Source organism: Acanthochromis polyacanthus, chromosome 10 (genome assembly GCF_021347895.1).
Source record: "Acanthochromis polyacanthus isolate Apoly-LR-REF ecotype Palm Island chromosome 10, KAUST_Apoly_ChrSc, whole genome shotgun sequence".
Lineage (NCBI taxonomy): Eukaryota > Metazoa > Chordata > Actinopteri > Pomacentridae > Acanthochromis > Acanthochromis polyacanthus.
Window position 1 is genome coordinate 20,083,403 of NC_067122.1, and position 26,442 is coordinate 20,109,844.

At 41.5% G+C, this 26,442-nt stretch overlaps 2 protein-coding genes across 4 annotated transcripts; both read right to left on the reverse strand.

Moving 5' to 3' along the window:
* Nucleotides 1-1,115: 1,115 nt before the first annotated feature.
* On the reverse strand, nucleotides 1,116-17,324 carry fbxw11a (F-box and WD repeat domain containing 11a). Of its 2 annotated transcripts, XM_022211967.2 has the most exons (14): nucleotides 17,169-17,324; nucleotides 14,710-14,814; nucleotides 12,569-12,637; nucleotides 11,033-11,252; nucleotides 10,364-10,550; nucleotides 10,008-10,098; nucleotides 9,384-9,521; nucleotides 7,594-7,712; nucleotides 4,004-4,253; nucleotides 3,608-3,726; nucleotides 3,166-3,276; nucleotides 3,003-3,081; nucleotides 2,537-2,701; nucleotides 1,116-2,418 (listed from the first exon to the last, which is right to left on the reverse strand). In XM_022211967.2, exons 1-13 carry the CDS (start codon nucleotides 17,205-17,207, stop codon nucleotides 2,540-2,542), a joined length of 1,689 nt encoding a protein of 562 aa, XP_022067659.1. In that variant the 5' UTR covers nucleotides 17,208-17,324; the 3' UTR covers nucleotides 1,116-2,418; nucleotides 2,537-2,539. The 2 variants fall into 2 exon arrangements, with proteins under 2 accessions (XP_022067659.1, XP_022067660.1); XM_022211968.2 differs by lacking the exon at nucleotides 14,710-14,814 and having other exon boundaries at nucleotides 17,169-17,323.
* A 1,436-nt stretch (nucleotides 17,325-18,760) lies between these two features.
* On the reverse strand, nucleotides 18,761-25,936 carry etf1a (eukaryotic translation termination factor 1a). 2 transcript variants are annotated; one of them, XM_022211964.2, is made up of 11 exons: nucleotides 25,784-25,936; nucleotides 25,282-25,392; nucleotides 23,668-23,843; nucleotides 23,191-23,330; nucleotides 22,902-23,040; nucleotides 22,536-22,726; nucleotides 20,926-21,055; nucleotides 20,658-20,831; nucleotides 20,494-20,558; nucleotides 20,252-20,399; nucleotides 18,761-19,479 (listed from the first exon to the last, which is right to left on the reverse strand). In XM_022211964.2, the coding sequence occupies exons 2-11, from the start codon at nucleotides 25,365-25,367 to the stop codon at nucleotides 19,397-19,399; spliced, it is 1,332 nt and encodes a 443-aa protein (XP_022067656.1). In that variant the 5' UTR covers nucleotides 25,368-25,392; nucleotides 25,784-25,936; the 3' UTR covers nucleotides 18,761-19,396. The 2 variants fall into 2 exon arrangements, with proteins under 2 accessions (XP_022067656.1, XP_022067657.1); XM_022211965.2 differs by lacking the exon at nucleotides 25,784-25,936 and adding an exon at nucleotides 25,516-25,688.
* Nucleotides 25,937-26,442: the final 506 nt, after the last annotated feature.

Here is a 26,442-nt window from a genome sequence, read left to right on the forward strand (position 1 = left end):
GCTATAAATGCACCACTTTAAACATTTCAAATATACATCCCTCCTTCACAGTTACAGTGTTTACAAGACTCAGTATGTGATCTACTGTAACAGGTTGTTTAGACTCCAAACTTGGCTCACCAACAGTCAGAGCCAAAGTCTCATAAACATGTTGCACTGTGGGAGAAAGGTGAGTTTATACTCCCACCTGGTGGCCATTGCTAATACACTGACAACACCATCACACAATAAGGTTTCACCAACATGTGTCCTCAAATGAACATGGCAAAATTGCACAAGCTTAGTTATGAAATGAAGTTTATGCACACTGGTAAGTCTTCTTGACATGTGCATAGAGTCAAACATCTTCACAGTGAATTTGCAACTCATGAAATTTGCCTACACAGGAAACAAAGCTGACTTTCATATTGTGGCTCAGCAGACGCAAATCAATCGCTCACTTTACGAAGAACTGAGGAATGCAACATAAAATGAGTACAAATAATCATAAGTGTGCAGAATTGTTTGGCTTTTTGAGTGAAAGATGCGGAATAAAGTTATCTGAAAGTAAGTTACAGGACATTTAGTGGTTTTTCATTTGCTCCCCACTCAGTTTAATATAGAATTTCAGGAGGTGGCGAGCTGCTGTAATGACCACCAACTCCTGAAATGTTGTGGACTACTCCCTTTTGAGAAAAATGTTAATGGGGACAAAAGTATACAACAAGCCAACCAAATCTGCAATCCATAGAGATGACCACAACCCACAGATTATCTACATATAGCCAGTATCTGCATTTTAAATTGATGTCGCCTTCTAAACACCACAATCCATCAGTTCTTTCCAAGTGCTCGGTCACAGTTCAATCAGAAATAAATGACTGAAATTGCATTCTAGAGCCTTTTTTGTCAAACTGAGCTTTCTAAATTCTTTGTTATCTGCAGCAGTCACCCTGCTGTTTGTGTCGAGTACAAAGGAAATAAACTGACGGCCTCCTGAGTATCGTATCTTCATGTCAGATGGAGGCAGGATAACACAAATCCACCCACACACACACACGCACACAGACGCACACAGACAAGAACAGGTAGACAATTAGACACTCATTCATGTTACAGTTGGCTCAACACTCCACCACTGTCAAGTACTTTATTCACAATAAGGTCATTTTCTTCTTTAAAAAATCATTTTTAATATACAACACAATTTTTGACAAGACAACTCCGTTTACAGCTAAATTTGAGCTCTTGAATTCCAGCTTCTCTCATAACCAAAGCAAGCACGTAGATGATGTGGGAGAGAAAGATGGCGTGAAAGGGACAGATGAACAAGGGTCGAAGTTAGAAGAAAGAATGAGGAAAAAGACAGCAAGAGAGAGAAAGAGAGAGAGAGGGGGGAAAGAGAAAGAGGACTACGCTTAGTATGATTTTTGTACTAAGAACCAAAATACTCAAATAAAATTAGAAAATAACAGTAATAAAAAACAGTAAGAAAGTAAGAGTTAAAGAGAAAAAAAAAAAGCAGAGGTGTACCGGATGCTGTATCCATGGCAACCTCACATGCATGTCTGTCTGACACTTCTGCTCTGTTCTGCCGTTTCACAAGTCCACATACACAAACACACACTCACGCAAACTCGAGTGTGTGCGCGCCCCCGTATTCCAAGCGAGTGTGCATCTCTGGGGGTGTTGAGGGGGGGAGGAGGGAGCAAAAGGGGGGAGGAGGAGGTGTGGAGAGGGGGAGAGAGAGACAGGGAGGAGTGAGAGGGAGTGAGAGGGAGCTCGGAAATTATCCCCAACACATTCCTCCCTCGTTCACTCCCTCCGTCTCCCATCCTTCCCTTCTTTCCTAGAGCTGAGTAAAGAGTCTCTGTCTCCCGCATCACAGCTCCGGTCATCCTCTGTCCAACTGTGCCACTGTGTGTTCATGTGTGTTTGTTTGTGTGTGTCTGTGTAATATGTATGTATATAAATATATATCTATAAGCGATTCCATATCTGTGGGAACCTGGTTTGGCAGGGGTTGAAAACTGAGGAGCAGAAGCTGCTTTAAGTTTGATTCGAGGGGGACAAAGGGGAGCTTGTGACTTATAGAAGGTCTAAGTTAATACTGTCATTAGTGTAGTTTACAAAACATAAATTAGTAGTAGAAGGTGAACTTCTTGGGAGATTGCGTTGGTTCTGTAGTAGGGAGTCCTCATCAGTGTTGACCTGTGTGTGTACGTCACTCAACTGGCAGGCAATGGGCACAAGCTTAAGAGTCTATCGGAACGGGCAGGGAGGTGGAGGTGACGGGGGGGGGGGGGGGGGCTGGGTGGGAGATGGACAGAGAGATGACGAGGAGGAAGGAGAAGAGATGGGCTCCTTTCCATGACGGATGCACCCATCAGCCAATCAGCCTTGGGTTCTTCCAAGAAAGGGTGCGGTAGTTGGCGCCACCTGTGGGGAAAGCAAAGGTGTCTGCAATCAGGCACAAGAGTAAAAACCCCAACAACATGATACTCCTGACTATGCTAAAGCAGAAGGATGCAAGTGGACTTCAAGTGTATCTGGGTACCTGCTATCTAGAGATGTACGTGTAGGTGCGGGAAGGAGACCGTCCCTCTGACTGGCCATTGGTTGAGACGTTCAGAAAGTCCCAGATCAGAATGGTGTCGTCGTGAGAACTGCTGATGATCTGAAACTCATCGAACTGCAGACGGAACACGCGGCCAGAGTGCTCCTACAAACAAACAAAAAAAAAAAAAAAAAATAGAGAATTATGTTAACATACAGCCTGCATACAGCTAGATCACTCATGTCTCCTATAAATGGTTGATCCAAATCATTTTTTCCTCTTTTAAATGTTTGTGTAGAAATACAGATCAAATTGCAAACAATGATGTTCCAGTGTTAGTGTTCTGTGAACCCACAAACTAGCATCTGAGGAGCCACCTCTTTAATTATCTCCTTAGACAGACATCAGAAGAAGTGAAATTAGACACTAGTTATTGTTTTTAAGTTGTTAACGCAATATTACTCACCACTAGAGTGCGCAGACATAATGTGCTGGCGGGGGCTCGTGGGTCCAGGGCTGCCTGCAGGTCCCACACCTTAATCTTACTGCAGACGGAAACATGGCACGACAAAATGTCAGATAAACAAATTCAGTCCCTGCAAAAAACTCCGTGTGTTTACAAGACTCACCCGTCGTAGGCGCCGCTGACGATCCTTTTGTTGTCAAAGCGAATACAGCGCACCAACTCCTCATGACCTTCCAGCACTCGCAAACATGCGCCGCACTCTATGTCCCATAACCTGCAGAAAGACAAGCCTCAGTAAACAAACAGCAGCAAACACGCCCTTCAATATTTACATAGCAATCAGTGCTGAAAAACTCTTCTAAACAATGACGCTTCAAAGCAGGATTATTCTTTGGAACTTCATAGTTCATGATAGAATAAATTTAAGCTTTTTGACCTCATCAATGTCCAGCTGAGAGCTATGTTGATGTTAAAATGGTACAATTTATTGAAAATGTTAGAATATGTAATGTATAGCAGACAACTAACAGCTCTCGCACAGATGACTTGGCAATTCAATATGCTGGTTTTGACATTTATGCTGCGTGTGAGTATCACAAACACACCGGATCGTGTTGTCAGATGAGCCGCTGACCACAAGACGATCCCTGTACTGTAGACAGGCGATTCCCCGCTTATGACCATTTAGAGTGCGCACAAACTCACAGGTGCTGGTGCTCCATACCTGAAGAGGGGGAAAAAGCACAGAAAGCTGTAAATAAAATAGCCAGCATTCAGGGAGGGGGGCTTTGAGACACTTTGAGGCTTCGTATTCATGAATGGCTGAAATATTACAGATAGAGAAAAACTAAACAAAGCACTGTCCACTATCTTGAGCTATCTAAAACTGTGTATGCGCCAACAACATTTATTTGATATTAATACTTGACAAAAAAAAATATCTTGTAATCAATTAGGCAGACAACAGTTTCTCCAGAAATCCCTTTATCAGCTCTCATCACCTTGATAGTGCGGTCCCCTGAGGCGGACACGATGTATTTGTCGTCGAAGTCAACCACGTTGACAGCAGCCCGGTGTCCCACCAGGACACGACGTAGGCTGATGTCGGTAGGTGAAGCCATGTCCCAAACTGCAATCGAACGGTCCTTAGAGCAGGTGACCATCAGGCCATTGGCGAAACGCAGGTGAAGAACAGCCTCATTGTGGTGGATCAGTGTGTTGAGTACCTCACCCGTCGTCACCTCCCAGACCCTGTGGAGGAGGAGAGGAAGGAGGAGGGCGGAGGGGAAAACAGTGGAGGGACAGAAAACAGAAGCAAGGAGAGATGTCAACGAGGCCGAATGTTGAGGGCAAAGGTGACCGAGAGAGGAAGAGATGAAATGAGGCGAGAAGGAAAAATAGGAATGTCGAGGGAGGGGCGTGAGGCAGAGAGGGGGAAGAAATGACAAAAGGGTGAGAAGAGTGGAAAATGATAGGAGGAAGGGGGGGTAGGAAAGAAAAACGAGATGGGGGGGCAGCAGGAAAGGTGGTCAAAAAGAAGAAAGAGATGGAAAAGAAATGTAATGGGAGCGAAGGAAAACGGAAAACAATGAAGACATGAGAGGGAATTATGTTTATTGGTTCTACAATGGAGAGGAACTCGGACTTCACACGTGTGCTCTGAGAGGTTGCATGTGCACAAACGCACACATACAGAAGTGGCTGTGAAGAACATGTTACTGAACGGCACCGCTGGGCACCGAGAGTCAAACGCAGAACACACTGGAAAAGCTGACAACCAAACCTACAAACAAAGTGCCTGTCAAGCTGTTGCTAAGGAAGTGAAGTCACATTTTCCTTGGATACCGCCCAATGAGTACGCCTGAAGTGTGAAGTAATAAGAGAATTAATGTTGAGCTTCTGTGTGCAGTAGCCAAGCAAGTGTCAACATATACACACAAGCCAGGTTCTTAAAAACCTGCACTAAAGCATACCCCACTATCTCCAGCAATGACAGGAAACAATAACGCAGCCACTAAAGGAAAGTTCTGTGTTTTTTGTTTCATCTGAGTAGGTGTGAACGAACTGCAAACTAACTAATAGCAGGAACCATAACTGGCTGCGAAACAGGTTTTAAGCATTCATTATGTGAAGTGATGACTGTGAAGAGAATGCACCCAATGTTTAAAGATTACAGACGTATGATGATCGTTGGGCTGTTTTATGGGTAGCAGCGACATTAGCTATGGGTGTACTTTTTCTGTATTATTGGCATCTCTCCTTACCTGACACATGAAACAATCTATTGAGCTGTTGTATGATGAATGCTTTTTTAATTAAGAGGGAGAGGAGGAGGCTGGTAGAGAAGATGTCTTCACTCTGATACTACTGATGATTAAAAAAAAAAAAAACACTACGTAATGACACCAGCCAACCTAAAAAAGACTGAGTACTACATTCAATTACAGTGGCTAACACAGTACCAGGACTTACAAATTTAACAAAAATCAATTACAATCACGGTTTTAACTTCCCACAATTAAATGAACATGTTCGACTGGAGTATTGTCCTTTAGAATGTCCATCGCTCATGGACAACTCTGTTTACAGAAAACAGTCTACGTAGATAAGCAAGCTAGGAGTTTAGCCTGCGTGCAATTTCAAAAGTGTCATTAAACAACTTCCAGGAAAACACTGGTGACAAAATGAATTCATTTGAAGTCACCACTGATATTTACATCTATGCAAAACTGGAATATGCAAAGGCAACTATACGTCAACATGCAAGGCTGACTATTATCACACTGTACCAAAAAAGGGATTCGAGGATGTAACCAAATCATGTGTTGGTGTGACTAATGTACGTAGCTGGTGCTTCCAGTGAAAGGTTAGTCTGGAGCACTGAACAAGCCATCTCATCATTCCAACAGGCCAGTATGTAGACTCTGATAAAGGTGGAGGTGATAGATGTTTGTTTATCTGTGTGCTGAAAGAATACGATTTTCGTTTTCTTCCCACAGGCTGTTGGCACTATTTAACACCAAGCAAGGCTTCCTGTTCTTGTTCTTAGCATCTTCACCTGCTTCAGTAAAGTGTACCTGTTGGATCAGCCATCAGAGCCATCCAGGGACTAATTCATCCACTGTAAACCGTACACCATGTAGTTTTAGACATTTGACTGTATACGCTTTTTATATTTATGGTTTAACAGGGAAAATACACTTTACTTTGGGATATATCCCTCACATATGGGATTAAGCTAAAATAATTTAAAAAAAATCATCTGTTATTTATTACCAGCGTTTGTTTAATAGATTAACTCAATTTATTGAATTGTAAATCTATCTGCAGAATAATTTTTTAATAGAAAAATATCAATCTTATTTATTTTCACATGTAATTATAACTTAATAAATGTCATTACAAATACGCACCTGCTGGATGAAGCTGAGACAGGAAGTCAAATCATCTCTAAGTCATGTTAACTGCTCAAGCAGAATTTCCATTTACAAGCCAAACTATAGTCAAAACCACCTCATCGTTCTCTTGTAACTGGGAGACATTGAATGCTTTTAAACAGAGTTGTAAATAGTGGAGCCAGATTGTTCTCTACTGTCTACTGCTGCTAAATGCAGTGAAGTGAAACAAAGTGTAAAGCTTGAACTAAACTTGTATACTTCTGCATTTGACCTAAACAATGTGCACCTTCCCAGTAATGTAACCACACATCTAACAATGTGTGTGCAACACAGCAGATCCATTCAATATGCCACATGAACATGGCACATTGATTGGGCAAAGATAATGCCTAAGTGAAATTAAATGTAATGGGCTGTAAATCCATGTGGCTTGCCGATAGTGTAAATGCAATAGAAAGCATTGTGCTGATGTAATCACATGCCATTTTCCTGTTTTCATAGTTTCACTAATCTATGTTTCCACTCAAATGGCTCTGAGGTCTTCTACTCTTTTGTGTCTTGCAGCACTTTTGGTAAAGGTAACTGTTGTTCAACTTTTACTAGCTTCACTCTAACTTCGGTCGCCATTGTTTGAAGTACACAGAGAAACTCAGCACAGGGGCATATGAACCTCACTGCTAACTAGCACTTTAGAGGTATAATTGCAGACTGACACAGACACAGCAGCGCTCACAGTGACGCAGGCCACTTACAGGCCACGACTTAAGAGTCTGTGTAGATTCAGAGCAGGAATAAAAATCGAGTTCGACACAGAAAACCAACAGTGCTGTGAGTTTTATGTATTTTTTTAGACAATGCTTAAAATGAGCTGTGGCTTCTCTTACATTGAAAACATAAACGAGTACCACATGTAGTGATTTATTACTGATACAAAGGACATTGTTATTTGTCTTCTGATTAAACCCGATTTAACCTGACCTTGGTGGTAGTTGCAATATCCCAAGAAAAACTTTAATCAGCAAGCAGCACTCACCAATTACATTTAAACCCTGAATGCTTTACTACCCATTACACTGAGGAACAACTTTTGCTTCAAAAATTTAAATATTTTTATTTTGCTGATATAGTATTCCAAATACAATGTGTGCCTTTCTTTTGACTCTTTTTTTTATTTTACATGTTGCGTTTCGTACCTGACAGTTGAATCGGACGACCCGGTGACAATGACCCTCTCATCATACTGGAGACACAATACTGAGCCTGTGTGACCGGTCAGTATCTTCAGACACTCCAGAGACTGCTTATCCCAGATCTAAAAGGGAGAGAGTAGAGAATTAAGAAGATGAGAGAAGCAGAGGGAGATTTTGACAGAGGAGAACACGGGCAAAGTGGAAGAATAAGTGGTTTTTAAAAGGATGCAGATTTGGGTCATGCCAAGAATGGCCTATTCTCACGGCAGTGTTCATTCACTGTTCACGCCCCATTTCCCTACTGCTGCGCTGAGCCGTGTACGTAAGAGCCATTCAGCTCTTATGTGGCTGTGCGTCAGCGTCCTCCTTAACAATAACAAGACAAATCTGCTCTTCTCCTCCTCCCTCTATCCCCCCCGTTCTTTTCTTCTTCATCATCATCATCTTCTTCTCTTCTCCCAGGCCAGACAGATAAATGGAACACACAACAAGTCTGGAGCTGAGCCCTTTTATCCTATAATTCACATGTGCCCTGTCTCACTTTCTGCTGGTTCAGCCCAGCACCATACACAATAAGATGATAAGCCATACTGAGCCAGAAGAAAAAATTGAATTCCTAAATACACAAACATAGGCTGGAAGAACACACACACACACACACACACACACACACACACACACACACACACACACACACACACACACACACACACTTTTTTTTTGTCTCTCTCTGCTGCTGGTACTTAAACGCACTAATGGGATCAATGTTAATTACATCTACATTTACCATTCAGTTTGGGCCAGCAGGGCAGACTGATACATGTCCACAGCACATTTCACTGATTCAGCAAGTTTTAAAAACTAACAATGTCAAAGCCCAGTACACTGTGATAGTGGTCTTTGCTTCTATGAATCATCAAGAATACTTTTCAAAAGGTGCCATTAACAATTTCACATAAAATATTTCTGCTTTGTTGTCATTTGAGGAAGCAGTAATTTGGTGAAGTGGTCGGCAGATAATAACGCTGCACTGGCTTCACGTATATTTGCACAAACTGAGAGTGACTCTCAGAACAAAAATCAGTTCTGAGAGGTTAAGACAATCCTCCCTTTGGAATTTGTAAAAAAATATTTTGTGATCACTGATAAAGCCTGCATGGAAAATGTGGACCAACGCAGAGCGATGACAAAGGAAGAAATGCCAGCTAAGCCTGCTCAGTGCTTTGGAAACATAGGCAAATGTAACAGCACTTCTTTGATGAAAGCTTGGACAGACTATATTTTTGGCCCTCACTGGGCAAATATTCCATAACAATACTTCAGAATAACGTAATTCAAGTGGCCTGAGTGAAAAACGAGACATCTGCACCTCTTTTTGGCTTCATTTTTATACTTTAGAAAATCTAAACTGTAGTGGGAGACTTCAGCCAGCCACAGGGCTTTTCACTCAGACGAGGTGAAAGAGTAGAAAAAGCAACAAAGTCCACTATGGGGATAGGATCGGGTGGTGCAATGGGGTGAACTGAGGACTATCACTCAAAAGAGCTGGGTTTGCATCAGGTAGGGGGCCAAAAGGGAATGTTGACTTTTAGCTCAGCTTTCTTTGTTGTGCGTTTGGGCTTAGGACCGAGAGGGAAGACCTGTGGGTGGAGGACTGCATTTTTAAATTCTAGTGGTGTTTTTGCTGTTTCCAGACATCTGCCTAGCACAGCTTTAACCTTCCAGAAAGTGCAGTTGAATAGAAACTAAATCAGGCTGGAATAGATGCTTAAAACTTTAAAACGCAAACATACCTTGATGGAATTGTCCCTAAGGCCACTGATGATCTTGTCATCGTCGTACTGGAGACAGTAAACCCCTTTACTGTTTTCTGAGCGACACTGAATCCTCTGCAAGTTGTGTCTGCCACATCGCCAATTAGCCTCAATAGTCTGGAAGACAGAAAAACAAATGAGAAAGACAAACACAGGACACAGAAAGACTAATGAGAAGCACTGTATTAGAGGAAATATAGTAATAATAATAATAATAATAATAGGAAATATAATAAAATATCATGATATTTGAGGGGATAGAAACAGATTTGAAATCCAGCAAGGCACAGAGTAGCTGTGGGATTACAATTTAAAACGGCATTTCCTCCTTTCTAAGGTCAATAAATGATCCAAATGAAGGTCAAGAAATGCACACATGGAACTAAATTCTCACAGTCACATGACATACCAGATGTGCCACTTCGTGTTTTGTAGTTTTAGAAACACAAGATTACAATCCACACCGGAAAAAAAACGTCATTTTTCAACAAGACAGATAAAGAATATCCAGTGGAGCAATTAAAAATGAACCAAATCCTTGATATTTACAAAAAAAAATATCATTCAATTAATACTACAAACTATTTAGCTCTTGTGTCTTACCTCTATGTCTTGGATGATCTTGGGATATAGGGAGTGATAGTAGGAGTTAGGGGGGACCTCTGACGTGCGGTTCTTGAACAGATATTTCTCCCTGCAGGAAGAAAAATATAAGAATGGCAGCTGCTTCGTGTCCACTAGAACTGCTTTAACCTACAAAAGATACTAAAGACCAAACAGGTGTAACTTTACTTTCATCATCTCTTTAAACAAAATTAACTACAGGCCAACAAGCACACTAAAAACAAATATTGTACCTTCCACCCTCAACAAAAATTCATTTTATTTCTTCCAGTGTCTGTCATTCTTCGATCTCCAAGGAAACTGCTCTGTGTCAGTGTGTGCGCCTGCATGCTCACCACTGGTGTCTCTCCGACAGGCCTTTCCAAAGCGGGTCGGTTCGGACCATGCGTTCAATGAGCTTCTTCCACAGCATACCCTCAGAAATGACCCTCTGCCATTCCTTACACACCAACTCCGCTGAGCAGAGCGAGCGTGCATCCAGGAAAGACAGGATGTTCTCTGCTATGTGATCCAAGCCTTGGGCTAAAGAACAAGAGAACGAGGTGAGTAACTGTGCCATCTTTTTTTTTTTCCAGAGATAATATGTAAATTAATTGGAACAGATTTTTTTTTAGATAGTTCAAAAGGAAAGGATACAATAAAGAAAATAAATGACATAAAAACTGAAGCAAACATTGTAAAAATCCAATTTGTTGCACAAATTTCCTGTAGTATTTTTTCCTGTTGCTGTGCTCAGTGAAAGAATTTACTCCAATTAGAACAACATTGGTCTTTATGTAGCAGGAAACAGATTTTGGCTGTGTGGTCATAAAATCTGGAAAACCGTGCGTTTCAAGAATATTTTCTTTCATAAAATCTGAGCGTTTTACAGGGAAATCGTTGGAAATTGGAAGAATGACTGATTGTTTGCTAAGCTGTATTCAGCCAAAATTGCAGGTAGGACAGACGGACAATCCACTGGGTTGCTGCTACTAACAGGTGCATTTACGATAATGTGCTTCTACCTGGCAGTGCAGTGATGAAATCCCTCTGCAGCATGGGTTTGAGGTAGGAGTTAATGTGGCCGTGCTGGTAGTGGCACATACGGGAAATCAGGCGCTCAACAAACTCCACCTGGTCTGCCTCCGACCACTGGTCAAACAGGGCGATGCAGTGTTCCTTCTCCTTCTCATAGTTCCCTTCTGACGGGCGCTTGCGAGACCCCACAACAGGGCCGTTACTAAGCTGTAAAGATCAGCAGCACATCAGGATTTATTATTTGTGTTAGATTGAAAGTATTTTGATATATTGCAATAAAGCAAGTCATTAAATTTCAGTCTTTAAGTGTCCATGTGCTACACAGGATCCCAGTTTGGCTGGACATCTAACTTTATACAGTATCATGTTATTTCTACATAAACAGAAAAAATGTGTGGTTGTATCATCCACGGATTGGGTCAGTGTATCCGAAATTTTTCAATGCATGGTTAGGGCTAAAACTTAGCATTCAGTTTAGATTATGAAAAATAAAATTTAGTAGTAGTTACTACAATAATTTAATTTAGCGCTAGTTTAAAGGCATTAGAGGAGATTTCATTTCCTACGACTTTGAACATAGCATGCGCATGCGCACATACCCCCCTCTAACCTCCCCCCTCTTAACATTTACGAAGAAACGCCCCCCTCCAGAAACTTGCATAGCACTCGTGAAGTTGTCTTTTACGGCTGGGTCCCCCTGGATCTTTATCTGCCATTATGTAAAAAAAGATGAGCAAAACAAGTCGCCAGCTAACTACAAAGCTATACCAAAGCAACACATACAGAAAGCACGCAAGTCCAAGGCGTACGTAATCTACGTAACTAGGCCTGAGCCGGAAGATTTTTGATTGACAGGAAAAGGAGCAAACCAAACGCTTCGGTCCGAGCGCATTGATTGGCTGATGTTTTTCAAGTCCTGCCATGTCCACAGTTATTTTTTTAGAAACCATACATACAAGTCCACTAAAGGTCAGTATATTCATTTTATGTGAATCAGACAAATTAAACAAAAAAAAACATCCTCCATAATGCCTTTAAATTGTTGTTTATTTTTTCCTTGTTCATGCGCTAATTAAAACAGAGGACTAAAGTTCAAAGTTGCTGAATTGTGTTTTATAGCAGCCCCTGCATAGAATTGACAGGAGCCTCTTTTTGTTGCAAAAAGCTAAAAATCAATTCTGATTGCTAAGCATTAAAGTTTGTTACACGACCAGAAGCCTGCAGTAGTGAGGGTGTATGTGTGGGAATAGAAGAAAACACTTTAAAATAAATGTTCAGATCAACATCTGTCAACGTCAGTGTTGAGTTGGAACTTCAGTAACCATAAAAACATCTGATGGCACAATAAGTTGTGAACTAAAAATGCTCTGTTTTAACAAAGTTACAATTGTACTTTCTTCAAATGCTGACTTTTGAAGCCAACAAACCTCTAAATTAAGTTGTATGCAGGTGAAACAAGTCATGGAAAATTCTAACACCGCACGCACATTTGAAATACAAGGAATTTAAATCAATACACACACCTTGATAACTGTATTCTTCTTTGGCGACAGATCGTCCACGAGGTTCTGTGACTCCATCCCTGATGTGTTCTGTGGATAAAGAACAAAACAAAGAGGAAATGCAGGTCAGTGTTTCATTCCCGCCGAGTCTGTGTTAAAGGCACTGTGAGAGCCAGGGCAGCAGTGTGGATAGCGCTTGACGCAAGAGTGCCACAAACACAGCCAAGGAAAGGTAACTATCAAGACTTCTGAGGCGTGCACGCACAAACAGCCGTGCCCACACACACACACACACACACACACATGGAGTGAAATAAACTGAGCACTGCAACAAAAGGAATCAATCTGCTTGCTTGTCTGTGATGTGGGCTAAGTAGGCTGAACAGGAAATTAAAGAGCAAAATCTTGGTTATGTCACTGACACCAGCTCGGGCAAGAGCATAATGAAACAGATAGTGGTCTTACAGAATATACAGAGGATGGGGGAAAAAAACAAGGTAACTGGATCCCATCCATTTCTAACATGGCTTGAGTCTCACAATTCTCTGAGTCACTTGAAAGCAGACTGAAAACACACCATAGAGACTTCAGTCATTTCACCAACAACAGGGTTGCGGCACAAATCATATACTGACAGCAACAGAGCGCACACACAAAAATGTCTAATTTATCATCAAGTGGCACGTTTACAATACTTATTTAGTTTAAAAAAAAAAGTTCTCTAATGCATGTAAACTTCTCTGGAAGCCATGGACAGTCTGACAATAATATCGTTAACTTACTTCCATCATTACAATCAAACAACACCAACACAAAGATCAGCTGTACTTTATGAGACTTGCTCTTTAGTGGTTTCATTTGTGAGTCAAGACACTGTTGTCACACAGGAATCTTGAACCATCCTGTTTCTGTAAATTAATGTCATCCAACTCACATCCTGTACTATGGACTCTTCGAAGCATACACTGCCAATTTCAGAAATTAACAGTACCCTATCAGAGCACAGCTACATCTAAAAACTAAAAATGCACCAGTGGAATCTGCAGGTTCACTCATAGTTTTTGATGGTTTTTTGTTCCCATATATATTCAGAAACAAATATGACACGGTGGCATACACAAGGCTTTTACCTGGGAGAGGTACAATGCTATTGTGTATCCTGTGGAGGTGATGACTGAGCCAAGGTCAGCCTCTGAAAACAGCTATGCTGGTGAAAAAGCTAGAATAGAGTCCTGTTTTTCTGTATATTGTAATGGCCCATCTGTTAGTGCTTCTCTAGAGGTGGAACAGTTGCCTGTGGCAATCTCTAACTGGGGCCTATCTTAAAAGGAGCATCAGTGCATTATTCTAGACGTTGTTTTTTTGAGTGAAACCAAGACCCCTTTCAAATTTGGAGAATAAAGTAAGAACCAACAGAGCATATCAGCGGTTGCCATCAACACAACCACACAAACGACAGGTTCAAGAACCAAGACCAAAGCAGACAGGACAAGAAGCCAGAATGGTCTTGCTGGTGTTGATGATCATGCAGAGCAGAAGAAGAGACGTAAGGAGAAATAAAAACAGACAGACCAGGTTTGGCCAGGCAGGCAGGCAAGCAAGCATGTAGCCTCTCAGAGCTTGAAGGAAGACCCCCCACCTCGGCCCTCACACCTCCAGGTAGAAGAGGAGAAAATATTACTCCTCAATGCATGGCTTTTCTCTGGTACCCCTGCATCCTTCCTCCACTCACATTAAAGTAATCATCAAGAAGTATACTATTCAAACTTATCTGACAGTAAGCATGTCCAATTTTCACTACAGGCCGCAATTACTGACAACTTGAACTTTTTAAGTGCTCTAGGAATTGTTATTTGACAGAATTAGAAAGAAGTCTGTTAGGACTTTTGCTACTAAAATTTTGTTTCAAGCAGAGAGAGTTTGAGGATGCACCAGAGAAGAACCTGAGAGCAGAGTGCTTCCAACAGGGAGGAAAGGACAACGGAAGGTGAGGAGGTAGGAGGGTGTAGGGGTGGGTGGGTGGGTGGGTGGGTGCAGTCTGCACCAAGGTGGTATGAGGAGTCGTGTGGAGTGGGCGAAGAAAAGTGAAGGGTGAGGAGATGACGAGGGAGGAAGGGAGAGGAGGAGGAGGAGCAGCAGAATTAAGAGGAGAGAGGCAGAACCTGGTTGTGAGCCCGGGTGGAGGGGATGCTCTGCAGGCACCTGAGTGCACACAAACTCTCAGCCACCGAGGAGCAGCCCAGCCAGAGAGAGCGAGGCACAGAGCACTGTGTGAAAGAGAGAGAGGAAGGGAGGAAGGGAGGAGGAGAACGAAGTGGACAGGGTGAGGGAGGAAGAGAAAGGGAAGAGCGAGAGACCAGAGATGAGAGGTAAAGGAAAAGAGGAGAGGGGTTGATGAGGGAAGTTGGGAGGAGGAAACCAAAAGGGATGAGTGAATGAATGGGTCAATGAATGAACAGATGGGTGGAAGTGTAGGGGAGGTGGCGAAGGAATAGGACAAGTGCAGTGTGATTATGTGAAAGAACACAAAAATAATGGGTAAATAAATATGGTTTGTTTGAAATTAAGAGGGGGTGAGTGTGTAACCATCAAAAGTGAGGAGAGGAAGAAGGAGGGAGGAGGTGGGGAATAGTGAGGGGAAAAACCAGTATTAGAGCTACACACATTGGCACAGTGAGCGCAGGAACACACACTCCTTCACACACAAGATACAGACTGATAAACATACACACAGAAGCATTATTAGACATGAACTGGGTGGGGATAGGTAGAGGAGAGGGAGGGGCACCGGGATTAATTGTCAATTTTTGTCACTACTGATTTGACAGAAACCCCACCCACTGTTCTGCCATCCCCACTCTCATGAGTGGTTAGTGAATAACACTGGGACAAAAAAATAAAAGTAAATACACAGACACAACCCAGACAAAATTCAAGAGTTCCTGTGGGCCTACATAAATTTGGTCCAAACACGCTGCAAGTGTATAACATTTCAGTGTTACTGTGTAATTTCCTTTTTGTGTAAGTCAAGAACATAAAATTGAAGTATGGAATTCAAATCCATGGGCTAAAAACACTTATCAGAAAAATACTTTTATACTTATAATCGCTATTCAGCATTGGTTACCTTAGCTATGGCTGTGTAAGCACTTTGGCACATTCTGTTTTCAGTAAATATTCTTTTTATTTCAATGAAAAATCAATAGAATGTTTAAATAAGCCAAATATTTAGTTTGTTTTTGACTTTCACAAGGTGATTCACGTTGCTGTTAAACTCTGGTGAACTTTTAAACTCTGTAGTAAAGTCTAGTGAGAACATAATCTACAGGGTGATTCCATGAATACTTCTTTAGGTAGTATACAAGTATTATTGGTATAATTACTCTCAACTATGCCTATTTACGGTCTACATGGCTGGATTATATGACACTTTATACGAAGTAGGTATGAGCTCCTCATTTGGTCATATTAGCGTTCGACATGATAAGATTCGTCTATGCAACCAACTAAACCATACCAACATATGATTTTTGGGCCTAGTTCGCCGTCTAACAATTGTAAAAACGGTTGATTAGGTTTAAAGAGAAACCGAGGGGTGTGTGGTGTTTTCGATATGTAGCATGAATATCGTCAGGACAGAAGTACATCGTAATTCTTAAAATGTAAAAGTTAACTGACAAAACATTTCTGCCTTATTCTAATTGACGTCTTCTTTACGACCACTGTGACCCCTGTAATGTTCATGATAGCTATTTATAAGCTAACGTCAGGCTAACTAGCTAGCTTAGCCATCATTGAACACAAAAAACATTTTTTTCTAACTAAATCTGATCGTCTCTAGAGGAAAAATAATGTTTATATTTTGAGTTTCTACCGACATTACTAACTGTTTGTTTTGCTATGGAAATAGCTGTCAAGTATACCTAGCATATTTAGCACGTTAGCTATTAAGCTAATTGCTAATGCTCGCTAATCGTGGTAACGCTGTGAATGAAAAGGCAATACACTTCCTTCTACGCACTTAAAAATATAAACAGAGAAGCAAAACGATGTTAGAATTTTAGCTAAATCCCGTTTCACTATGGAATTAGTTATATTGCCCCACATATATACTGCTGTGTAGGTTGTCTCCCCCATTATCTACAAAATATAACGTAGCGTTTCCCGTAAATTTACGTGGTTCATCGCCTTGTAGCTAGTGTTAGCAGGATGGCTAGCCGAGTATCAGACAGGCCCAGTTAAAGTGGCGCAGCGTCACCGCAGTGAACGCTACCCCAAGAATCCTCGGCTGTCTTCGGCTGACGACTCCACATCAACCTCTTAATTTACCCCGCAATTTACGAATTCCACCCCAAACAATACATATTTACATTTATCAGATGATGATGTCTACGTCTTCTTTGTCGATCCGGCCAGTATATGAAGCATTCTTAGCAAAATGTATCGATAATTTCAGGCCCTCCCTCTGATTTCTGGTCCCCCCTCCTTTCTCCTCCACCTCTCCCGACAAGCCGCTTCAGACCATTCTGGCCGTCGAATCGAGCCTCGGCGCTTGGCCCGAATAAAAGACCGATGGCGATCCCCTCGGAAGTTGAGAATGCCACATCGAAACACATCTTACCATCAGTTCCACCGTTTTGTCCTCCATCTCCGGCTCCATGTTGACGATCCCCCCCGAAACTCGCTATGAAAATGGAAACCCAGCCCTGCGTCGGCGGCCCGCAAATTCAGAGACGTCATTCACTTCGCTCAACCACACAGCTTCGGTAGGGCAGTGTCAAAAGGGTGGGTGGGGGATGGGAACGCCCATACATTTAACGGGCGCGCTGATTGGATGGATTTTGTCTAAGGAGGCGTAGCTTCGCCGCTTTGCCTTTTATTGATTGGCTTACCGTGCTACCAAGGCTTCCCCGGTGACTCCCCCAAACAAAAAGGCAAATGGATGAAGATGCTGTTGCTATCCTGAAGAGGAATACACTAAGGCAAAATCAATCATCCGCATAGCTTTGCTCAGAGATGCTGCAGGATGTTGGCTATTTCAACATGATGAATATAATTAACTGAATTGATCAATTAAATCAACTCTTTAAAACAGTAACAGAAGTTGCTGCTTTAAAAAGGAAACAGAAAGGCTCAGTGGTGTTTTAGCTTTGTGACCATATGATCATAGATAATATTTAAGAAAGGTTTGGGTCCTTTCCATACATGTCCACTCATAAATGCATATTGTCCCACAATGGCCACTCATGATTAAAATAAATGCAACCAAATATGTAGAGACAATCAAAAGTGGCATGATAAAACCATTACACACCAACAAGGTCACTGAGGTAACTTTGCAGACCGTGGCACTGCCTGAACCTGGACAAATGTAAGAAGACACGGAGGTTTTATTCAATCAATCCAGACAATGCAGTAAACCAGGCTCCCAAGCGCACCTCAGATAACACCCTTTACCTCAGTTCACCTTTGCTGATGCATCCCTATGAATATCTCAGGCATTAATATTGCATCACTTGAATGTACATTCTGAATTACTCATGTCTCCAACTCTCACGCCTGTTATACTATCTTAAAAAGAGGTTGTAATCAGGGTGTTTTTCTTCCCTCCTGAGCATTCAGTGTCTTAGTTCAGTTATCCTTAGCTTGTAATGTGAATAACTTATGTCAAAACGGATGTTTCGTGTGTTTAAAAAGGTAATTTTCACAGATCCCTAGGGAACTAGTCTTTACAATTTCTCCGCAAGGCATTATTAATAAATTTATTAAAATCTTTGCCATTATCTTTGATCTTATTTTCCTAATAAAGTCAAGCAAATATTCTAGATGGTTACCATATCTTCTCTGCAAGAAAGTACTGACAAATATTGATTTTAAACAAATAAGTGGTAACAGACAGCTGAGAAATTCACAAATGCAATTAAATGTCACGAATGGAATCCGATAATCCAGATTCAAACACTTCAGTGAATTTTATATGAGAATATATAATAAGGCAAGGGGGATGTAAAGGAATACTGTATCCAATATAGAATTAATTCAATTTCAAGATGAGGTGACTGATCTGGATTATCCAATTACACAATTGAATTCCACACAAGACCATCTCAACATCCTCATTTGATGTCAGGAAAGCGAGAAAAAGGTCAACCTTTTCAGTAACACGTCAGACACGGCACAGGATTGAGACCACAGCAGATGAGGAGGTAGCAATGGTTTTCAGCAGTTCAAATTTAATACTTTGTCCCCCTTTCTCTACAGAAACCCAGGTAAAAAAAATCCCCCACTCTCATAAAATACAACAGCAGCAGTTACCAGTAAAAAATGAAATGCAAAAAAAAGAGAGAGAGAAAGCATAGACAGGAGAAAGAGAGAGAGGGTAGGGGCATGATGAGGCAAGAAAGGAAAATATATTTCTATATGTGAGGAGCGAGTCCAAAGTTCATCTTCAGACCAGGTTAGGGGCAGCGAGGAATCTGGGAGCTTGCTGTTGTGTTCATTCAAAATGGAGGGGAGGAGGAAAAGAAGAACAAAAATGAGTCGAGTCCAATCCAACTAGGGGAAGGAACCAGCACTCTAAGGCAGGGATTTATTCAGGAAGGGCTTTCTCCCTCTCTGGATGAAAGAAAATCTCACTCCTCTTCGGCCTGTATGATGCATTTTGTTGTGTGTACAGATGTATGTGCAAGTTTGTGTATGCAACAGGTAAATTGGAAGGTGTGTCTGTCATATATATGGTCAACACAGTTGCACCTCTCACTTGCTGCAAGAGAGGTGGCATTTTCTTTCTTTATTTCTTCATTCATTCCTTTCTTTTCTTTTTTTCTCCCAATATCAGTCAAAGACTACCTAGTAGTCATCCAAATCAAAGAACTCATCGTCCTCTCCTTGGTACTCCATGCCCTGGAAATCCACCCTGTACCGCAAGATACCTGAGGAAAACAAAGATGATAGATTAACCAACATAATGTGATGACTTCAGAAATTCTGTCACATTTGGGTCTTTTAAGTGCTTCCTATTGAATTACAAGCCCAACAATGTAAAATTTACTTTCAGGTGAGGAGAACATTTTCAAGGAACCACCTAGAGGCCCCCCTTTATTAAAAAATGCATTAATCAAACATTCTACATGAAGGCCGTCATAATACAAATTCTTATCAGACAACACTATATTAATATGAAAAGGCCTTACATGTGGCAAGGAACCATGTTAATTTTATTTTTAATGGTGGGATTTATTATAGCACTTGGGTTTAGTCGTAACACCAAATAGACGAAAAGATTAATAAAACAAACCCTAAAGTGATGAAGTTAGAAACAACATTAGAACACTTGGCAAATAGGAGACAATGTGACAATTTATTGAACCCATAAGGATTTTTAGTGCCTGGCTGCCCTTGAGATGAGAATTACAACACAGCAACCTTACAATTCCTGGGTACTTCAAATCTGCCTTCATCGCAGCTAATTTCTATACTTCCAACTATACCGGTGTATCTTAAGAATCAAATGTACATTATATATTTGAGCAGATCTGAACCTGCACCTTCTCTCTGAAGGTTAGTACAGGTACTCAAATAGTCCACAGAATAAACACATATGGAAAAAAAACTGAGCTACATATTCTCCATATTTCTCAACCTGATGTTCATACTTCAATGTACAAAAAGTGTGAAAAATCCTACTGTAATCAGGGTGCTCACCTCCAATGCCTCCAAAGCCCTTGACAAACTGGGACCCTTCCTGACTCTTGTCTGTTACTATCTCCAATGTGGCTCCAAATTTCTTGTAGTTGTTAGCAAACCACTCCAGCAGTGGCATGCTCTCGATCAGCTCATGTTCCTGCCCCGTCTACAAACGAAATCAGAAGTCAGGAAGATATTGCATCATGGGTAATGGGCCTGACGTAACACACGGGGATCTGCCATTTCTCTGGAGTGCTCACCTCCTTGTCTGTGAAGTGAGACTTGTCTTTCTCCTGCTCTGGCGTTAAGTACAAAGTCTTTTCATCTGTAAATCAAAGGAGGAGGATAAAAACTCTATTATCCCAACATCTTATTGTTACCTTGTGTCTCGGCTATGACAGACAAGGAAAACGTGGATGTGTACCGTTCTCTGCTCCATTACTCTCTGCCCCGTGCACGCGTAGAATGTAACGCATGGTGTCCAAGTTCTCGTAGACTATGAGGATCTCCACTGCTCCCATTTCCAGGGCTTTAAGTGTGTCCTCAACACCAAAGCAGTACTTCCCTGTGTCCTGACTGATCTCATCAAAGTACCGCCCTAAAGAGAGAGACAACCATTAGAAAAACCTCAACAACAAAAGTTTTGTTTCGTGCTGCTGACACTTTAAAACTGTGTCAAACAGACAACTCACCTATGAGCTTCTTCTCCTGGATGAACTTGACATTTGAGAGAACTTCTGCTGAGAGCTCAATAGCCTGGTTGAAACCATTCTCCCCTCCGTACGAGATGTCCACAAGCTTCAGAACCTTGGCCTGTAACCTCTGCAGAAACACACAAACACTTCTGTTAGGGCTCCAGAGTTAAATGAATGTTAATCACAGTCACAGCTTTGAGTTTTCTCAGATAAATGAACATGATTGACCTTGATACTGATGTTTAAAATGTGTGCTCCACTCACAGGAACCTCCACTTATTAAAAGCCTCCAGGTAAAATCACTTATTTTCAGCTTGTGTAACTGACATTAGAACACATTATTTCAATCTCTCCAAAAATAATTTTAGTCATATACTTGTCTAAGTTGTGTGTACTGCAGGAACTGAATGGGAATACCAAAGGCCTTTATTCGCACAGCCATATAGCTAGTATTTACCCTATTCAAGATATGAACTGCTTAGAGAAAGTCTGTTAAATTGTAGTGCAAATTTTTAAGCAGATGAATGGCAAGTACAGTTTTTGGTATAATTGTATTTATATTTAGTTTCTAGGCGATGCACTGAATCTTATTTTGATATAACGATTTGTAAATTAGCAAAAATGCAGCCCAACACAGCAGTGAACCCATGGCTCTGGTAATTTAAATGTGAAAGTGCAATAAAAACATTTTGTCCCTAAAATGAATTCATACTTGTGATCTCAACATTAAGCAAAAATTATTGTGACTATTGTTTTGGTCATAATCAAGCAGCCTTTGCTTCTGTAAGCTGTAAAGATATTTGCGCAGATGCACAGGGTGATGTTAGCAGAATCAAATACAAGCAGCTTAAGAATGTTTTCCAGTGCCTGATGAGAAAAAAAATAGGACAAGGCTATCATCAGAAATATGCTGACAATAATGATAATTTATGCCGTAGGTTTTGTTGCCACTACAGCTGTGGAAAATTCACTTAACATTGTTTTTGCACTGCCATTGTTTGAGGCTTAGTGCAGCCGAAGAACTGCCAACACAAGCGTCTAAGCGTCTTGTGCTTCCTATGCAAGTGTGTTATTCTTTTAGCAATATACTTAAGGCTTTTTCCTTACCAACACATGTAGACATCTCTGACATTGGGGAGTTTTGTGGTATATTTCAACTCAAAGACAAAAGAAAACTACAAAATGTACTAAAATGGGTATATTAAATGATTTTGCAATATAAAGTGGGTATAATAACAGGTTAAAGAAGGTACTCTCCATTATGGCATGGCTAAGTTTAAAAGGCCAATTATTATAAACAGTCAGAAGAGCAAGAAATGCAGATAGTTAACTCCATTGTATTTACCCAGAATACAATTAGGTTGTCTTGAGTAAACATCTTAATTTTGTATTTATTTCGCAAATGTTGTGCAACAATAATTTTAAAATGTAAACAAATCCACCTGCCTTATATTTACTCAACGGTTACAAGATTGTGGCAATAATAAATTAAAGAGTTTAAATGAGTCTCAGAATTTACTACATGAACTCATATGAATTTAACATCGATATATTACACGGTAAATACTTAATTAGTACTGTATTTATCAGAACAGACTCAAACTTACTGGGTCAAACATATCAGACTGGCTGAGTTCAGTCTTAAAGTCCGCAGAGCCAGCCAAGACCATTCCTGCCACGTTAACTTTGTCATTCGACACAAAGAGCTGGACAGCTGTCTCAGCTACTTTTCTCACATAGTTGTGTCTCTTCTCCATTCTCAGACGAGCAAAACGCAAAGCAGACTGTCCTCCTCTACCTGAAAGACAAATAAAGACCAGAGACACAAACTTCAGATGTTTGTTAAAGTGTAAAACTTTAAGCCTCAAACTAATGCAGAATAACATTTAAGCAATTCCCGAAACACTGCTGCCATGTGGCTGAAAATATCAAAAGTTCAGTGTTCTGTTATTGTGAGCATTGTGGGTCAGTACCGTGCTTCTTGGGCAGGTCCACAGTGAACTTGTGCAGCACCTCCCTGGTGTTGCCCTGCAGTGTGCCAAACAGTGCCCCACTACCGTCAATCACAATAAAGCCAAATTTACTGTCGTCAGAGAGCAGGGCTGTCAATGCCTGGTGTTAGTGGGTAGTGAGGAAAGATAATGGACAATGAGAATGTGACAAAGTGAAACAAAGATACCAGAAGACAACACTGCTTCCAATAAATCTTCTCTACAAGAAAAATATTGTACAGGCACCCAGAATTCAAGTCTAATTTCTCACCTCGGTGTGGAATTTATTGTCGCAGAGGTACAGGGAGGTGTTGATTGGTTTAAAAGGCTCAAAGTCAATATTGACTTTCTTCTCCTTGCCTTCCTCTGTCACAATGGTGCCACAATACACAACCAAACCATTGGGTGGCACTGGCAAGAGAGAAAAGTCAGAGGTCAAAAGACTAGACGTATACTAGGCTTTTGTAAAGATGCATACACAATGTATAGCTTCTGAAGGAGAAGCTAGTAATGCTGTAAAGAGCAGTGCAGTATGTACACGGATGTTGCAATTGAAAGTCCTGAAAGGTCACTATGCTGTGTGGCAAGTTTGCTTTTTTTTCCCCCCAGGACAATTTTCTTCTACGATGTGAAAATGTAATAATATACAAGAATTTTCCAGATGAAGGTGTGCCTAACAGGAATTTGATCTGTTGAACTGAGAACCAAAATCCCACAGCATAAGCAGTATTTTCATTTCAACACATACCCTTGTTGTAGAGTTTTAGTCTTTGCTGTACGGAGGTGATGGCCCCAAGTACAGAGAGCCTGTTGACTCGACTCTTGATGTTGGAAGCAGTGCCAAACTCATCAGCCAACATCTTGGCCACTCTGGATATCTGGTCCTTTGGAGGGATGATCAATGAGATCATACTGGTGCCATTACTAAACGGAGAGAGTGAGGATTAAATGTTAGTGCTTATATGAACACAGACTTGCATACAGTCAAGATGTTATGGAATGCAGACTAAACATTAATAGTTTATGACTCTTACAGTGTAAGTGGAAAATGCCACGGCTCGATACATGTCTATAAAAATCACAATGATATGATGTATTATTGACACCAACTACAGTTTGATTACTGCAAATTTGACCTGATTCATCTAATGAATTTATTACCCCAAAGATAACTTATTCTGAGATAATTTTTTAACACACCCTTTTCTGGTAAAGTACCACCTCAACAAGGTCTGAAAGGTTGAGGGATAAACAGATACACAATCTTTACTGGTAAAATATCACATCCACAAGGTCTGAAAGGTTGAGGGACAAACAGAGTGGGATTTCAGCTACACAGTACAATCCCTGCCCTTGAAACCAAGGACTGAATTTCAGCTCCACACTGTTGTATCTGTGTTCACGACCTGTCAAAAGACAAAGCATACCAGTGCAGGCTGTGACACTGCGCTCACACACACACACACACACGGGCAGGTAGCAGCGGCTGGATTAATGTAGGGCAAATAGTCAACTGTGGGTGACATGGCAGGCGGCGGAACACAGGACAGCAAATTCTGCGCAACACCAAACGGCAAACTGTCGCAGAGCAAGCTACAAGCCAGTATAGCAACACCCACATTTCACATGCCGTGTTTGATAATTCAAGAGGCCTACCGGCCAACATCTGATCTTGAATTCCTTTCACCTGACCATTTTTAAGCCGGTAGCGCTTTAATGTATGGCTCAGCAGCTCGGTTGCCATGAGGTGACGAACTTAGTGGACTCTTGAGGGAATTAAGAAGCTTTGTCGTATATTTTACATGTAAAATGACCTGGCAGACGACATATGAAGTTGTGAAATGCATCTCGGAACATTTGAAAGCTCAACTTTAAGCTAGCCGGCCTTCCTTTCTCATCAACGTGCTTTTTTGTTAAAGACACCCATGGCGGCCTCTTTCCAGAGATGACGTCTATTAGCGGGTGTCATTAGCAACAAAGCTAGCATCACCGCTACTAGCTTCACATCCTTTGTGGCACTCAACACTGAATTATCCGCAATGTCAGCCATAACACACAATCGGGGGCAAAACAAAACACACATTCTCCCAAATTAACACAATGTTTCCAGCCAACTGATAGATTAAATGCGACAGCAGTTAGCCCTTAGCAACCGGCTAACGGGATAGCAGCAGCATAGATATAAGCAGCAGAAGCAAAGATAAGCTAAGCTATGCTAAGCTAACCACTCCCAAATTCGGCCCCACTTATTCGAGCTCCAGCTGTTGCGGCGGTTCACATTCACACCATCACTCGAAATCTCAAACACCGATACAGTCTGTCCGGCCATTTCATCAACACACAGCCCAAAATAATAACGTACCCGCGGGCTGCTTCCAAACTTTTAATCAGCTTCTTGATTTTCCATATCTCCACGTTCCTGTCCGCCGCGCTGGGGTCGTCCGCCATCTTTCTGCTGTAATCGCTTCAGCACCTGAAAAGACGTGAAAAATGAGAGACAAACGTATGAGGTTAACTGGCCAGTACATAGACTGGCCAATGTTCAGAGTCTTATTAAACTGACAAATATTTAGTCTCAGCTAGCTGGGCTGGGTACCTCTCCAAACTAGTGGCGCGGTGTCCGTTAAGGCACCTGACCAGTACTGGCAACTGGACAGACCGTGAGGGAAAGGCTTTGCCCGGGCTGTCTGTGTCAGTACAGAGCGCGGAGAATAGCAGGCCTGCAGTCTGCCAGGCCCTAGCGTCCACCCTGTTCTTATCTAATACGACCTACTTTCCTCGTGTTCCCCTGGAAACCATATGGAAACTAAGCAGCAGCTTTGCAGATGTCAGCTGTAACGGTAAAAACGGGGCCGGTACATTACCTGCCTCGGACAACGCCGCTCCGCTCCGCTCTCTGTCTGCTGCGCTACGTCGAGTCGGTGGTCCGAGGAATGACGTTGCTTTCCCGACCGGTTTCTCTCTCCTCCACACGCTGCGCGTGGTGCTATCGACGGGGGCTCACATGTGGGAGGTGGTTAGAATTGTGGCGTTCACTTCCTGGAAACCACATAGAAACCAATCACATGTCTCGACCGATGTGTCAATCATAACGGTCTAAACACCAATTGGACAGACTCTAAAAAACTTGGGCGGGAGTCCATACATGTGAATTGTGGGACTAGTAGTTAGTGTGATGTGACCCAAAGACTTAAATTAAACAGAAATCTGCGGAGACATCCTATCTGTTGCTTTCTGCACTATAAGCTGAAACTTAATGTCACATCTTCTCAGTGTAGGTTTTAACACTTACTGAATTGTTATCAGTCATTATAAGTTTGATGTAGTCTATGGTACATATTTAGGCCATGCATACTTGGTGAAGCGAGTGACATCTGCTGGACAATTTGAAAAGAAAATTGCCTAACTAGAAACGAATGTATTGTATGCTGTCAGTGTTTTCTTTTATCCAAACATTTTTACATGTTAAATCTCTAAAAAGGGGAAAGGCTGAGGCACAACCTGCAAAGCAGGCAATCACTTG

Excerpts from the sequence above, each read along its gene's own strand:
- fbxw11a (XM_022211967.2), bottom strand. The coding sequence starts at position 17,207 with ATGGAGCCGGAGATGGAGGACAAAACGGTGGAACTGATG. Across the intron at positions 12,638-14,709 it reads CCACCCGGGCTCACAACCAG|AACACATCAGGGATGGAGTC; the intron begins GTTCTGCCTCTC and ends CTTTATCCACAG. Across the intron at positions 4,254-7,593 it reads TCGTCCGATTCAACTGTCAG|GGTCTGGGAGGTGACGACGG; the intron begins GTACGAAACGCA and ends CCTCCTCCACAG.
- etf1a (XM_022211964.2), bottom strand. The coding sequence starts at position 25,367 with ATGGCGGACGACCCCAGCGCGGCGGACAGGAACGTGGAGATATGGAAA. Across the intron at positions 23,844-25,281 it reads AGTTTGGAAGCAGCCCGCGG|TAATGGCACCAGTATGATCT; the intron begins GTACGTTATTAT and ends CTCTCCGTTTAG. Across the intron at positions 23,331-23,667 it reads ACTAAAACTCTACAACAAGG|TGCCACCCAATGGTTTGGTT; the intron begins GTATGTGTTGAA and ends CTCTCTTGCCAG.